Raw genomic sequence first — 16,299 nt, 5'->3', positions numbered from 1 at the left:
AGCGCAACAGTAGGTGGTTAGGAGTCGTACTACCAGCCTCAAGTCGACAGCTAGCCTCGCAAGCAACACCAAATAGCCAGATCTACTACATCCACAAGCAGCAAGTCACCTTGGAGAATCCAGAGCGTTATGACGTTAGCGTGCACTACAGCCCGGAGTCAGCGTGTTAGCGGGTCCACGAGCGAGCGAGCAACCACCACCCACTGAAATGCGCTACCCACGTTTACCCCCTGAAGATCACTGTTTGGCTCTGGGGGAGGAACCACAGCATCGTTGGTGTTGATTATGGGGACAATGTTCATCCGCAACAGTTCGTGCAGCGTCCCGTTTAAATTCCGACGCTTCTGCTCGTCGTGGAAATCCAAGTTGGTGACTAAAATCTGGAAGGAAGAAAAGAACTGCTCTGACAAAAATTATCCACTATCAGTTTCGGCATGAAGAGGGCCGCCAAGCGTGCAAGTTACAAACGAACTAGCTAAATTCTTACAACAAAGGAAATGGAAGTTCTGTTAAGTCAAAGCAAACAAAGCGAGGGGTCGATGTACAAACCACTTCAGATGTAGAAGGTCGGCTAGCCTGTTGTGAATCTGAAATGCAATTATCATGGCCTTATTGGGGGGAGGAAAGGGGGAGTATTAAGTTGGGCAAAGCAAAGGAAGGGATGGAGGGGTAAGGTGTTGGCATGTACAGTGGTACCTCGCAAGACGAATGCCTCGCAAGACAAAAAACTCGCTAGACGAAAGGTTTTTCCGTTTTCGATTTGCCTCGCAAGACGAATTTCCCTTTGGGCTTGCTTCGCAAGACGAAAACGTCTCGCGACTTTGTTTCCTTTGTCTAAAAACAAAGACATGTTTTGTTTATAAAGTTAATTTATTTTCCCTTCAATTTTTGAACTGCTCTTTACAGTATGTGTGACTTTAAAGAGCAGTTAATAAACTGTTGTTGTACCAAATTTGGCTTTGTTTGGACTTTTTTTGACCACAGGAACGCATTAATTGATTTTCAATGCATTCCTATGGGATTTCGTGATTCGCAAGACGAAAAATTCGCTAGACGACAAAACTTGCGGAACGAATTAATTTCGTCTTGCGGGGCACCACTGTACTGAACTGGGGGGCCCTAGTGTTGGAATAGGCTTCCTGGCAAATAGCATGAAAGAGAGCCTTCTTCCAGGAGTCAAGAGAGAACTTGCATGGTGCCCAAGGCAGCAGATACACTCTGAGGAGGAGTGTGTACAAAGTTCCCTACCTGGGCTGCACAGATGCTGTACTGTGTGAACATGGCCTCATAGAGAGCCATCAGCCCGCTCTGACCGGCAGCTGCACAGGCTCGCGCCTCCAGCACGGGAATCGCCTGCAAAGATTAGAGAACAAGTCAGCCAGGAACAGTGGTTTCTGCACCACCACCGAAGAACCCAGGTCGCTCCCCCACTTGCTTACCATGTCCTTGAGCTGGTTCTGCCCTGAGTGGAGAGCCTGCCTCACACTCTGAGAGAGCAAGATCTCGTGACGCAGCCGCTGCTTCCCAAAGGCCACAGCCCCGCTGGTGACGATCATCATCTCCCGGCCCTGGTTTTGCAACATGGATACCTGCAGGCACAAGAGAACCAACCCTTAGTCTAATTTAAAGCCATCTTACCTTGCTTCCAATTTTTAGACGCTGTTGCGATCATTCTGTAGGAAAACATTTCTCCAAAGCAGGAAGAATGTAAGCTTTCTTGGGTTTATATGTTGCCTAGCACACAGGGTAACTGGGAGGGGAAAGCCCACTCAGAGACGATTCCCACTCTTTGGAATATGTTGGGGAAATAAATATAACCATCCCTTCTCCCTATAACATCCTAGGTTTATTATCAGTTTCATGAATGTGGCACTCCTGCCTCAACATAACTGCAGCAACACCTCAGTGGGAGATGTTTTGAGGGCATTAGTACTCTGTTACAATACATCTTTAAAATGAGGATTATTTATTCCCCTTATGTTACTTCCCCACTTTGGGGGTTGCCATCATTGCAAGATAACACAGGCAGATCCTGAGATACCATTATTCTTGGTGGGAGTCTCAAAAACATTGCCTTTTAATGTTAATATTTTAATATTAATCACATGTGTTTTAATATTAAACCATATTTCTGCCCCTCCGCACTCTACTGCCCTTTACATTTAACCCCTGCCTTCAACTGTTATCTGTGTATTCAAATATTCCTCTAATCCAGTGGTTCCCAATTAGCTAAGTAATGCAGATCCCCTGTTTTTCAAAAGGCAAGCCTTGGACATGCCAACTTTTGGAAATAATAATAATTTTATTATTTATACCCCACCCATCTGGCTAGGTTTCTCCAGCCACTCTGGGTGGTTGTTTTTATTATGTGAATGGTGCCACCATACCCTCCAACATGCCCCAGCGCAAAACATGTCTTCTGGGCCGCACTCCTGTGTGAGTCATAAGAAGAAGAAGAAGAGAAGAGTTTGGATTTGATATCCCGCCTTTCACTCCCCTTCAGGAGTCTCAAAGCGGCTAACAATCTCCTTTCCCTTCCTCCCCCACAACAAACACTCTGTGAGGTGAGTGGGGCTGAGAGACTTCAAAGAAGTGTGACTGGCCCAAGGTCACCCAGCAGCTGCATGTGGAGGAGCGGAGACGCGAACCCGGTTACCCAGATTACGTGACTACCGCTCTTAACCACTACACCACACTGGCTCACATGTGACCTGCGTGAGTCATGTGACCATGTGAGGGCATGGTGCCCAAAAGCAGGATGTTCTGGTCAGTTGTTGGGCAGTGCCACAGACCCCCTTGGTGGGGGGATTATCACTGCTCTAATAATCCAGTCTTCTTCAGCTGATCTCAGGGTGGCGTACAACGCAAGCAAATATCCAAATTAAAACAATAAAAACAGCAAGCAGAAGAGAAGGAAACGGCAATCTTTGAAACACAGTGTGGGCTGCACATTTCTAGCAACAACCAGGATTAACTAAAAGCTAATGGCCTACGAGTGTCTGGGCATTCCAGCATAAAGTGGAGACAACTTTAACCACTGAGGTGCCTGGCAGGGTTTGGTAAGGAGAACAAGCAGCCAAATGCCCTCAATGCCTCCCGGCCTGCTTACCTGCTCAACAATGGATGCCAGTCGCCCCAGGGCTAAGCCACATTCGTCTCCTCGAGTCACAACAGCGCTGCCCAGCTTCACCACAATCCTCTTGGCATGCTTCAGCTCACTGCGGTGAGCAAAGGACTTGCCATGGGTTCGGCTGAGGGGCACCGTGATGAACGGGATGTTACTCCAGCCCCGAGCAGACTCATTCCTCAACACCAGGTTAGGAGCCAGTAGACCTGTGGTTGAAACACACAGCAAAGGCATTAGAGGCAAGTACATTGAACCAAAATCCCACCCCCCTTTTCCAGGTCCCAGGTCAGGAGAGAGTGGGGGAGTCTGAACATATCACCTGCCTCTACCTAGTGTCCAGCTTTTAAATGAGTGAGAAAAAACATTAGCCCAAGGAACACCTTTGGAGAGCAAAATAAGTATTCCAAGTACCACTTGACCAACTGACCAGAATATTCTGAGGTCATACTCTGTCTCTTGGTCTCCTTGCAGTTATGTTGATACTTTAAATACCATGACCCACAGGAGACCCAACAAAAATCAAAGGGAGTGGGCCACCTTGTCCCTAGCCACATCTCTGCCAACTGTAGCATCAGTCAGGGTTAAAGGCAAATATAATTTCCTCTACTCTGCATAAGCTAAAGCTTGCATCTTGCATGCCATATTATTATTGTTATTATTGTTATTGTTGTTGTTATCACCAATTATTATTATTATTATTATTATTATTATTATTATTATTATTATTGTTATTTCCTGCCTTTTTGACCTGACAGAACTCAAGGCAGCTTAGATACAAACAATACACTTGGATACACTAAAAACATAGGGGGGAAAATCATTAAAACACAATTTAACATTTATAGAATTAAAACTAGCTATATTTATTTTTAGCAGTGGTATGCTTGTTTTGTTTTTTTGTTTTTTAACCAGTTTATTAAAACATTTTTTGTTTTAATTATATTGTGCTTTACACCATGTTGTGGTGAGTCTTAATATTGTGTTGTTAGACACCTTGGGCATTTTGTTTTAAAATGGAAAGGTAGGATGCAACTGCTTTTATAAAGAATGCAAACCCTTCACACTCCCTGTTGTTTATAATTGCCAGCTAACAAGCATGGTCTACATCACCACCTAGAGGTAAGGCCCTTGTTTCCCCCTTATATACATTCTTCATTTAGCTCCCCATTTGTGTTTATGGAACATGGTACTGACAGACAAATAAGGAAATGGAACTACTGGCTTTATGGAAGCCATGTCCTTTTCCTTTAGGCTGAACATCAGCCAAGACAACTAAGGGCTTGAAGAAAACTATATTTCTGCAGCAATGCTTCAACAAGCCAGTAGGGGGCAGAGTAATACAATACATTGCCAAAGCCATGCTGCTCGCATTTTAGCAGTAAAGTAAGAATCAGGACACCTAGGTCTGGAATTTTAATTGCTGAGAAATTCCCAATTCTGCAGTGTTAACAGAAAGGCCTCTACCCACAGTTGCTTCCTCCTTTTTTCTAATTAATTTTTATTGATTTTCTTTTCTCATAACAATATAATCATTACATAACATTCATATTTCAGTTCCCCCCTTCCCTGTTGACCTCCCTCAACTTCCATCCCTGGTTTATTACGTCTCATGTTGCATTCTGCTGTTTATATATACTTTATATTGTCATACTGTTAAATTTCTTGTTTTATTGTAAATAAAATTGTAAATGTTTATTTAAAACCTGCCAATGAGTCTATGTTTTTTTCTTGTTTCTGCAAATATAATGTAAAAGGTGCCCATTCTTTTTCAAAGTCACTATTGTTCTTTTCAAACAATTTGTCTGTTAACTTTGCCAGCTCTGCATAGTTCATCAACTTTCCTTACCATTGTTCCTTTTACAGTATTTCTCCAGTTCTGTGCTATCAGAATTCTTGCTGCTGTTGTAAAGGTAAAGGTAAAGGGACCCCTGACTGTTAGGTCCAGTCGTGGATAACTCTGGGGTTGTGGCACTCATCTCGCTTTACTAGCTGAGGGAGCCAGTGTACAGCTTCCGGGTCGTGTGGCCAGCATGACTAAGCATGACTAAGCCGTTTCTGGCGAACCAGAGCACAGAGCACAGTTTCTGGCGCACAAAAACGCCATTTACCTTTACCTATTTATCTACTTGCACTTCAACATGCTTTCGAACTGCTAGGTTGGCCAGAACAGGGACCGAGCAACGGGAGCTCACCCCATCGTGGGGATTCGAACCGCCGACGTTCTGATCGGCAAGCCCTAGGCTCTGTGGTTTAGACCACAGCGCCACCCGCGTCCTGTACGCTGCTGTTGTAGCGTACATAAATAATGTCCATTTTTCTTTCGGCAGTTGTCCTAAAATTCCTATCAAAAAAGCTTCTGGTTTTTTTAACAAATGTCATTTTAAACATTTTTTTTCAGTTCATTGTATATCAGCCCACAGTTGCCTCCTTCTGATACATACAAGGGTGAGAGCCTGCCACTTCGGTTTGCCGCCAGAATTGTCCTGAAGAACGCAAGGAAGGCAGAAGAGCAGCTCGGCACAGCATCTTGATGGAATCAACAGCGCCTGCAAGAGAACAAAGAAGCCTACATGATTCTCCATTATTCCTGTGTCCCAGGCAGTCTCCCCAAGTTGCATGACAGCCTTGCAGCAAAGTTTAATATGTGAGAAGTGGCTCATCACTGCAACCCAGGATTTCCCTCCAGTGTTTCAGTGGAAGATTTGGGAGAAAGGTGAAAGATCTATTATGCATTGTTTTTCTTTTCCAGAGTGATGTGGAATGCTTTTTGAAAATAATGTTGCAGCCAGTTATGCTACTACAAAAACTCATAGAGTTAAGATTCAAGGGTAGTATTGTTACTTCTAGTATTAAACCAGCAATATTCTTCAGATCTCTACACTGGGAATGCATTTTCCAAGTGGTAGAATACAAAACATCTTCTCCACGTACCGGGTTCAGACTATGAGGCTGCTAAGCATATTGCTCCTTTAACAAACAACAATGTACAATGCAGCCCCTGATTCTTCACTTGACTCAAATTCCTCCTAAATCAAGTTTGAAGATACACAAATACAACCAAGGACCACCGGACTAACATGAGAGGGCAGCAAGAATTTGCTTCTTTTCACTCTTGCATACCTTCCATTTTCTGAAGGCCATGAAACTCAGTGCAAAAGAAGCTATGGATTAGGCAGATGCTCGTTAGAGAAATAAACTTGAAATGCAATCAGTTTAAGAATGGAGGGTGAACAAAAAACAACAACAGAAATATGGGTACAGGATAGCCAATTTTCTTTACAATTACTGTGAAGCTTGCTTCTGAGTGCACGTGTAGATGTAGCCGGCTCCTAATTAAATGTACACAAGACAGCAACCTTATGATATATGACTATCCAAATTTATTGCTGGGCTTTAGTTTCGGTATTTTCTAAGCCCTTTCTCTTAAAAATATTATTTGTTCCTGCTTATGCAGGATAATACCAAGGCCAAGACCAGATAATAAATCTTTACTATAAAGTGGACAGTTTCACATGTTCAGTTTACTTTTAATTTCTTTTCCTATCTTCCCAACTGGCAAAAACTAAGATATACCTAGGTTAGCATGGAACAACTTGCAGCTCCAACACTGGATACATTTGTAACTACTGTTTGACTGAAACCAAGACCTTTAAAACTCGCAAATGTAGCACCAAATGTACAAATTCAGATGTTCAGTTACACACTATATATTTCATGTTCTTGAAATAGTTAAGTAAGTTTGAATTTGGTAAGAAAGTATTACAGTACAGTGTTACAGTTCCTCCCCAAAATTGATTGATGCATGCATACATACGGTACATACACACCAGGAAAAGTGAGAAAACTTTGGCTCCCCTCCCAGCACCACTACCAAGGACTTCCAACATTCAGCCAGAGAACTTGCCTGTCTAACAGGGACTACACACTCTGCCAGAGATAGACACCTGGTACTGTGGGTTTAATTTCAAACCTGCTTCAGACAGGAATTTAATCCTTCCTGAAACTGTTGCTGCTCCATTTGCACTGGAAGAAAGGAAGATGAAAACGGCAATTCCAAAGATCCCATCCCATTCTCATTTTGACAAGAGCAATAGCAAAAAGAGGATTTCCATGTTTCTCACCCAAGCATTTCAGATAAAGAGTCTGGAAGCCATTGCAGAAAAGCACTCCAATAGTAGTGCTAAGACAAGGGAAGAATCACACGATGACTCAGTGATGCTACAAGCCCCGGTTTTTGCCTTCAGCTTCCTAGCACTGGATTAGAGAAAGCAGACATATGCAGCCCAGGAACTGGATCCAAGAACTGTCTTTCTGAAAGTATCGACTCCAGGTGCAGAAAAGTCCCAATGTCAAATAAGGGCCTGTCCCTGCTCTTCAAGAAGAAAAGCTGGAGGCAGGGATGTGGGAGGGGGGAAAGGGAAACCGCAGATAGAAGGAACTGCAGAAGTGTCCAGAGTCGAGAGAGTTAATTCCTGAAAATCCAGCTGAAGCCAATTATGACTCCCTGGCAGCCGCCAATCCCTGAGCTGCTGCCTGGATGAGCCACATCAGCTCCAACAGAAAGACGGGAGAGCCCTGGAAGGAGCTGATGCAACCTGACTCCCAGCAGTCAAGGCATCACCTCCTCACACCCTACAGCTCAGCGGCTGATGAAAAAGTTCCACGTTGCAGCACAAAATCCAAGTTGAAGGCTGAAATGTCAACAAGTGTTATAGATCTCCAGTGCAGACCAGATCTGACAGCCAGTAATCTGGCCCTCTCTGCCTCTTCAAAACACACACACACACACACACACAGATTCGCAGGTGTCTTCTCTCTAAGCACTTTCAACTCTGCTAAAGATATGAAAATTGCATGCATGTTTCAAATGTGAATTACCTCTTTGCAAATATGGAAACCAGACCCTGCTTCCATGCATTTTAAAGGGGGGAAAACATGCAGCAAAAATTTCATACCCAATATCTCACGGTAAGTGTCCCAAAGCAGATTTGGTCATACCACATGCCTTGGTATGGAGATTATTCCCCAGAAGCAAGGAAGGGTGACCTGGATGGAGATATTCCTTGCGCTGGTAATTATCCAGGAAGGCGAGGGAACCAGCTCTAGGAAAGTGCTGCCATAGGCACTCCAGCAACCCAGATTGAGGGCTGTGCCGTATCTTGTTAAAGCGAAACCTTATGCACACCTACTCAAAAACTAAGCCCTGTTGTGTTCAATGGAAGTTACTGCTAAGTATGTTTGTATAGCTTGACAGCCTTAAGAAGTAAGATGTAAAACTCACCATCTAATACAGCCATGCAAAAGTGGGGTTGACATACACCTTAAGGTCTATATGAATGCACTGCCCAATCTCCGCCATCATTCCCCTTCAAAGATGTCTTCCATCTCTTTCATCCTCTAGCGCTCAGGGGAAGAGATGGTGCCTGGCATATGCTTCAATTTAATTTCCATTTCGACACACCATTTTCTTGCTCATCACTTACACAATCCCAAATTATAGTGCCGCCCAGGTGTCCTTTCTCCAAGAGTTCCAGTGCAACCACATGCCTCACTTTTCCACCACTTTTCCAGCACCATCAAATTTAAAGGAAAACTTCTGTATTGCTCCTGCCCAAGAGATGGGATACGGCCTGTGTGCTTCTGCTGGCCACTGAAGTAGCGAGAAGCATAACAATCTGGCTCTTACTAGCAAAAGAAACTCAACTTGTCATCATGGGCAAAAGCATGTCAGATCTCAGCAATTCACAGAGATGTGGGAGAATGAATTGCATCTCTGGACTCTTCTATGGGTTACGCTCTCTACAGATTCTTATTCTTGTCTCTTCCAAGCTATGTCCGTGCACTGTAAAGAAAACCACTCAGAACTTAAGAGTTTCAAAATACTCTGCTTTGAGACATATGGTTTCACATGATTGCTGAAACTTTCTGTCAAGGACTGCGGTCGCTGAGGAGAACCAGGAAGAAGAAGAGGGCAGCCAGCCAAAAAAGCAGCAAATGGTTGCCATGGGAATGCAGCATGCATAGAAACAAGGCTGAGGTCAGGAGCTCATGGATGACCCCTCAACACACCACTTTTTCTGCATGGATATAATCTCTGTAAAGGAAGTGCGTGTTCTGCAATGTACAAATTGCTGATTTTGCTGTCAGATTTACCAGAATCAGCCAGCTAATGCATGTGACAGCAGTTCAGTCCATGTAGTTAACAAGCAGGAATAACAGGATAAGAAAGGACTGAATTATGGGATAGCACTGGCCCTCCAGTAAGGCCCAAGAGAGGAAGAAGGGAAGGGACGAAAGTACCAGTTCCTTAGCTAGAGTTCTAAGGAGTGCTCTGTGCAGGAACAGAACCTGCATGTCAGACTGCAGAGGGAGTATGAAGAAGAGGGGCTGGCAAATGGGGACTGTGCATGCTTGGATGGGAATCTAGGGGCAGCCTTCCCCAGTCTGGTGCTCTCCAGATATTTTGGAGAACTCCCATCAGGCCTAGTTAGAATGGCCATGCTGGCTAGGGTTCATGGGAATTGTAGTTCAACACATCTGGAGGGCACCAGGCTGAGGAAGGCTCGTCTGGGGTACAGGTAAAGGTAAAGTGACCCCTGACCACTAGGTCCAGTCATGGCCAACTCTGGGGTTGCGGCGCTCATCTCGTTTTATTGGCCAAGGGAGCCGGCGTACAGCTTCCGGGTCATGTGGCCAGCATGACTAAGCCGCTTCTGGCGAACCAGAGCAGCGCATGGAAACACTGTTTACGTTCCCGCCGGAGCAGTACCTATTTATCTACTTGTACTTTGACGTGCTTTTGAACTGCTAGGTTGGCAGGAGCAGGGACCAAGCAACGGGAGCTCACCCCGTCGCGTGGATTCGAACCGCCAACCTTCTGATCAGCAAGTCCTAGGCTCTGTGGTTTAACCCACAGAGCCACCTATGAAATAGCTTTTTCTTCTTCTTTTGGTCATAAGTTATCTTGTACTGATAATTCCCCCCTGTCCCCCGTATTAAAGCCTCCTTAGGAAATTACCTAGAAGGGGTCAGTTCAATATTTAACTATGGACCGAAGGCCATTTTCTGATTACTCCTCAGTACATAGCTACATGTAAATCTGATTCCTTAGAGGTGAATTCCCAAGGAAACTTCGCAAGAGGAGCATGACCAGAAAAGGTTGCCATGTGATGACCCCCCCCCCAAGCAACTTGTGTAGGTTTAACCTAACAGCTGGACTCTGTTGGAGGAATATGGGGGAAGATTTTGTTCATCCTTTTTCCATCCAGTCCATCTTTTAATTCTCCTACTCTTTGTTAGCATATGCATTTTCTCTGCCAGCTATTAATATGCAGAAGTTTGAAGAAAAGAAAAAACTTTTGCACACTTTCCACAAATAGGAGGCTTCACCATCACAGGGTGTAGCAATAACAAGGTAGCCTTTAAAAAGAGAAAGAACTAGGTATCGGAGAATTACGTTTCATTCAGGATCTGAAGCAAATCATGTGACCTTAGAAAGCTCAGTAAAATATTATGCATATACCACTGGCATTAGTTGGAGACAGGATTCTGCACTGCATTCCCTATTAGCACTAACCAGTAAACCTTGTTTCGATACAGTACGTCCCTCTTTTTATTTCCACCCACTCAGCAGCAAGTCAGCAGAAGTGAGCCTTAAATTAGGGGTGGGGAATCTTTTAAGTCAAAGGCTACAATCCCCCGGGGGCAAGTGTTTGGCTAAAGCCCAAAGCAGGTATGGCCAATTCCAAACATGGGTGGAGCCAAAGCCAGAAGTAGTTTTAGATCACCAATATACCTTCCTGCAAGATGGAAGTTATTCCAGGGAAGCGTAAAATTAAAAAACTCTCCTGGTGCTACAAGGGCAGAAGATGGCAACTCGCAATCTAATGGTATGGCAAGCTAAGGACAAATTTCAATGGCATAAAGTTGTCTCTGAGTATAATATTCTGCACAAATGTTGCTCTTAGAAGGTAATACCTCTGCTAATAGTTTCGCTAACCTTTGCTAACCTTTCCATGGTTACCTTTGATCCCTCAAGTAATGCCACATGTCTTTGTGTACCCGCTTGCACCCCAGAGAGGTCACTTCAGTGCTGCCAACACAGCAAAAACAACGTAGGAGGCAGCAGTTACAAGTTACTGGTCTCTGCAGCCACAACAGGCACTGTGATTCTCCAGCAGTCTGACTTCACCTCCGGAGGCGCACTCCGTTGTCTCTAGAGGCAGACGGATGCCAACACCAGCAACTCCAAGTGTAGCTATGTCTGCAAGCTTTAGAAGCAACTTTGTGTGAAGTCACAAAGCACAACCCAAGAATCGAAAGTTCATGACCGGAAACGCACTTGTGTCTTGCTTCAGTCCCAAAGTCCTACAATACTTGCTACTTTATGCTGGGCAATACAGTTGTAACAGTGAACTATCTTTACAGGAGCAAGCCTAGGCAACCCTCAGACTTGTCTGCTTCCACACACTCCTCTCCTCCTCTGGCATGGCCACAAGGAGAAGCTCTTGCTTCCATTTTTACTAATGGCAATCTCCACCCTCCGAGTTCCAGTCCTCATAACTACAACTCGCTGCCTTAAAAAAAACCCAGTAATTTCATGGTGGATGAACTATAACTTTTAGAACAAATTGTTTGTTAAACCAAACCAAGAACATATAACAAGTGAATGTTCATAGGCTAAAAAGAATATTCATTAGATTGCTTGTTAACTCCAGCCGTAGGTTTTCCGCTGAAATACTTACAAAATACAGAATTGTATCCACCTCAGTTTACTACTTTTCAAGCTATACTGTGTGAAAAAAGCACATGGGGGTATTCAGCTATATGCATCCATTAGCTAAAAGTGCTTAATATAAATAAGAAGGGGAGAAATATCATGTCAAGACTTACCCGTTCAGTTCTGGTTAGACTTACCGTAATTTCACTCTTAAGTCCTGAAAGCTTCCCTTGGGAAAACTTGTTTAGAGCATAACAAGTTACTGCAAATCCAGCTTGTCTAGTCTGGCAATCTGCAGTGGCCCAACCAAGCTCAACATTTCAGAGGAAAACTACTGCTCCCCCCTCACCCCACTAATTATATAGCGATCCAGTCAAGCAGTTCTAAACAAGGGGAAAATTCCGGTTCAAAGGCTAGAGCTAACAAAGGCACCAAAATAAGATTTAATCTCTGCCGTTGGAAAAATTGGCTGTTTAGAAGATGCTAGAAAGACCTGGAAAAGAAAAAAGTTCCTTCTGCTGCACCACTATTATTAATAATTGCATGTAGCAGGAGAAACAAAGAGGTTTTGAGACAGTTAAATTCCCCTCTTCCGAAAGTTCACACACTTAATTTTACTGGGTTTTTTACTGTTTTGCTTCTGCGTATTTCCTGACCAAAATTGGATGTGCATATTTTATTTATTTTTCCTGTTTAAGCTAGCCAGATATTATTAGTTTAATTTAAACTGGTTTCCTAGGATCTAACCCTGCTTTTTATGCTGAAGAACCCCTATTTTTAGAAGTTCCCAAGCAACCATAATCTTAAATTGAGGAGCCTGCCAACTGAACATAAGAACTTAAGAGCCTTGCTGGATCATGCCAAAGTTCCATCATGCATGTACTTCTTTCAGTGGCCCACCAGACACCTACAGGGAACCCAAAAGCAGAACCTGAGGACAACTGCACTCTCCCCCTCTGCAGTTCCCAGCAACTTCATGCTTCTTAATCAATTGTGCATGAAAGCTTATATTACAGTACATACAGCCTTGCATTTAACAGCTTGCCTGGTACAAGTGCATAAGCAGCCTGGTGTGTGTGTGTGTGTGTGTGTGTTGAATTGCTCCATTTCTCCTCTGCTAGCCATAGAGGAAGGAAAGTCTAGCAAGTGGGCTAGCAGAGGAGGTATAGAGTGATCCACCCCTTCTTTGGCAGCAGCCAGTTGAGAGGGCGATCTTGTCTGAACACCCAGGACCTCCAGCCACACTGCCCAGGCTTGTGCCCCATAAAGGTCACTTTGGTGCTGCTAATGCAGCAAAAAAACCTTTTCTTACTAGCCTAAGAGGAGGGAGCGCAGCCAGCATGGAAATGCAGGCTACTTTTTCTTGCAAACTAGTCATTTTTGTAGGCTTACTTACAAGACTCACAGATCTGTTCCTATTCAATGTACCAAAAAACTCACTTTTGCTGTAACAGACTATGCAGCTGCACCTCTAGAAATGATCTCCACATCTGTATCGACTCAGTTTTACAGTTTCCACTGAGCCTTTGTTCCTATATCCTATAATAAAAGTGGCCCAAGTTGGCAAAGAGAACCTCAGGAAAGGATTTGAGGTTTTGTTTTCATAAAAGGCCTATATTCCTTTCCATACCAGGCGGTGTTTACAAGAGTCTTTCTACATATAGCAAGTTTTGTCAGTGAGACTTTAAGCTTACATTACCTACTTAAGAATGTCCACCCTGAACTCCCAACTTCTAGGCAGAATGAATTCCAGCTGATGTCCCAAATTCAATGCCTTGATTCATGCAATCTGCAAACACATAGCTTTTCCTCTCCAGCACCCAGGAGGGGGGAAAAAACCAGAGGGGGAAAAAACCACATTTTTTCTCTCCTACCCATTGTTAAATAATGACCTCTTGCCCCTCTAATCCTAAAGGCAACATGATCTATAAAGATAGAGACAGAGGAGTTGAGAGTAGCACAGAGGAAAGGGTTACAGAGACAGATCTGTGTATATAAGCTTTAGAAAGGTTTTAGTAACCAGCAGCAGAGCAGGGTTTGTGCAACTCATCAAAGTCAAAAGAACAGAGAAAGAATACATAATTTTAAAAGCAATCTTGCCCAGAGATTGGCTGACTGACAGTTTGGTTGTTAAAAAAATGGAAAGAAAGAAAGAAAGAAAGAAAGAAAGAAAGAAAGAGAAGAAAGAATTTCAAGGAACATCACAACTCCAGAGAAAAGTGGGAGAAAGCTCACCCTTTAAAATACCCCTCTATAAGATGAGAACTCAGCCTCATCCAAAGGTAGGATGCAGGTGTAACAACTGCACCCGCATTTATAAACACAAGAAGAGGGCATCAGGGTTAACACAAGTATTTATGGCAAGCCTGATTGATAAACATTTTGCATCCAGAATGAGACTTTGCCCTTCACTTTATAGTAATTTTGAAGTCTGCCCTCTCACAAGGAACTTATCTCAACTTTCCAAAAACGCAAAATAGCCTTTATCATGCAGGAAAGAGACATAAAAGCAGGGGTTGCGATGGGATGCAAACTGCTCTCGCAGAAGCTGTGTTGCGCCTGCCTTTTCTTTCTTTTAATCTCAAAAAGCATTATTCTGCACACACTTTTCTTAAAACACTGCAAGCCAGACGGCACTGCTAGACGCTCGGTGGCCTTGATCGTAAGGTCAATCAGCTTCCGCCTAGATATATGCCAGCAGATGATTCTAGGACTGTGCGTGACACTTCACACAAGGTGGGCGCAGCACCAAGGATGCTGGGCATGATGCAAGAGGCACCGTATATGTCATCACTCTCAACAAATGACCCAAGACAGCAGCAGCCGATGCCCCGGACTCTTAGAAAGGCTCTGCTGTATATTCAGCCCTCTTACGTCATTCACAGAAGACAATATCCTGTATTTAAGTGCCCTGCTTTCATGCCCACAACCACCAGCAAGGGTTCAGCACCCCCGCCCCTAACCTGCCAATGGAAGCGTGGGGGGACGGGGCACAAATATATCTCTTTCCCACATGGATCGCCCAGGGGGTTAAAAATGTGGGAGTGGGAATGGAGACCCTGCCCTCCCTCCAGGATGGATGGCAACCGGGTGCGTCAGATCCCAGCCGGGTCCATGATCAGAGCCCGACTCGCTCTCAGTGGAGGATGGGGAGACCGGGGCGATCCTGAATCCCTCTTTTGGGGCGCAGGGTCCCCATCCCCAGTTCCGCCCCCTACGAGCTCTCGCAATGGGAAGAGAGAGAAGGGATGATCGCCGGCCCGCTCCCCCCCCCCAGGCTGCGCCCCCTCCTCCGGCATCACTTACAAACTCTCTGGACGAGGAGCGGAGCGGAGCGCACCCCGGACTCCCCCCAACACCGATCCGGCCGGCGGGAGCGATGTCAGCAAAGGCACTTCCGGCCAGGGACTCCGCCCCCTCCTTCAACACCCATCCCCACTGCTTGCCTCGTGGCACCTGCCTCCCCTTAACGTGGGGTCCTTCCGCCCGACCCCCCCATCTGATTGCAAAGATCTTCAGATTTATTTATTTATTTGGCCGTGCAAAAATAAAATAAAATAAAATAAAATATGAAGTGTTGGGAGAGTTCCTCCTGCGAAGAGGAGCTGGCCTTCTCTTGCGGAAGAGGAATTGTTCTTGAAAGGATGCGCCGGGTAATGGCAGGGTCTAGGGCTGCCCACCCCCCCCACCCCCACCGGCAGTTTTCTTTTCTGCGGAAGAGCGGAGCCTGCCTGTCAAGCTGCATCACTGCCCAAGGCCTGCCAGGCTGTTTGGGAACCTGAGGCAGAGAATGGCATCAGCAGCTCCTTCCCTCTGGCAGGAAAAGATGACAGCAACAAATGAAATAATCTAGCAACCTTGCTCTAGTTATAGCAGGGCCCAGGCCTGGAAGGCCCAAAGGAATTGTTTCTGTTTAAATGTACATTGTCCCGGCTTACCACCCTTACCTGGGTTGTCTTTGACAGCTCTGTGAGGCAAATCCTTATTACTGTGCAGACTTAAGCATGTTTGCTCAAGTAATCCCACAATTCAGTCAGATCTGCTTCCCTAACAGGATTGTAGGGATTGTAGCTTTATACCCATTTTACAGGTGGTGGACATAACTGAGGCAAAGGAAAAGTGGCTTTCATAGGCTACTCCATGGGTCCGTTGTGGGCAGGAATTGCCCAACTAGATTGCACTGCTGTCACTGCTCTTAAAATATAAACCTCGTAAACTGGGCCTTGGGGCAAGCTAAAGTCTGGCATGTGGGCACAAAATTTCAAGACAGCAGCTGAACTGTGCAGTTGACAATCCATGTGCATCAGTATGCTAAAAGTTGGACGAGTGATTTATAGTGGCTTACTTTAAATGACAGGAGATTCCAGTTTTAGAATTACAAACTTAAGAACAGCATCACTCAGGGAACATGGGCCTTATATTTCTGAAACCTTTTTTTGGAATGTGGTCAGTT

The 16,299-nt window shown here is 44.7% G+C and overlaps 1 protein-coding gene across 7 annotated transcripts in view; it reads right to left on the bottom strand.

Annotated features, from left to right (window-relative positions):
* The window catches only part of ALDH18A1 (aldehyde dehydrogenase 18 family member A1), a 28,778-nt gene extending 13,492 nt beyond the window's left edge, over positions 1-15,286 (bottom strand). The window contains exons 1-6 of one of the 7 annotated variants that reach the window (XM_083505532.1): positions 15,153-15,286; positions 5,569-5,673; positions 3,110-3,333; positions 1,440-1,589; positions 1,249-1,353; positions 222-398 (exon numbers count right to left, since the gene is read on the bottom strand). In XM_083505532.1, coding sequence (XP_083361658.1) covers positions 222-398; positions 1,249-1,353; positions 1,440-1,589; positions 3,110-3,333; positions 5,569-5,653 — 741 coding nt within the window. In that variant the 5' untranslated portion in view covers positions 5,654-5,673; positions 15,153-15,286. Of the gene's footprint in view, positions 1-221; positions 399-1,248; positions 1,354-1,439; positions 1,590-3,109; positions 3,334-5,568; positions 5,674-12,043; positions 15,133-15,152 lie in introns of those variants that run through there. The other 6 variants (XM_083505535.1, XM_083505536.1, XM_083505538.1 and 3 more) reach the window with 6 other exon arrangements.
* Positions 15,287-16,299: the final 1,013 nt, after the last annotated feature.

The sequence above is a fragment of the Podarcis liolepis genome (genome assembly GCF_965112155.1).
Source record: "Podarcis liolepis genome assembly, chromosome: 5".
NCBI lineage: Eukaryota > Metazoa > Chordata > Lepidosauria > Squamata > Lacertidae > Podarcis > Podarcis liolepis.
The sequence above is the reverse complement of the archived record's forward strand: the minus strand, read 5'-3'. Positions and strand labels throughout refer to the sequence as shown.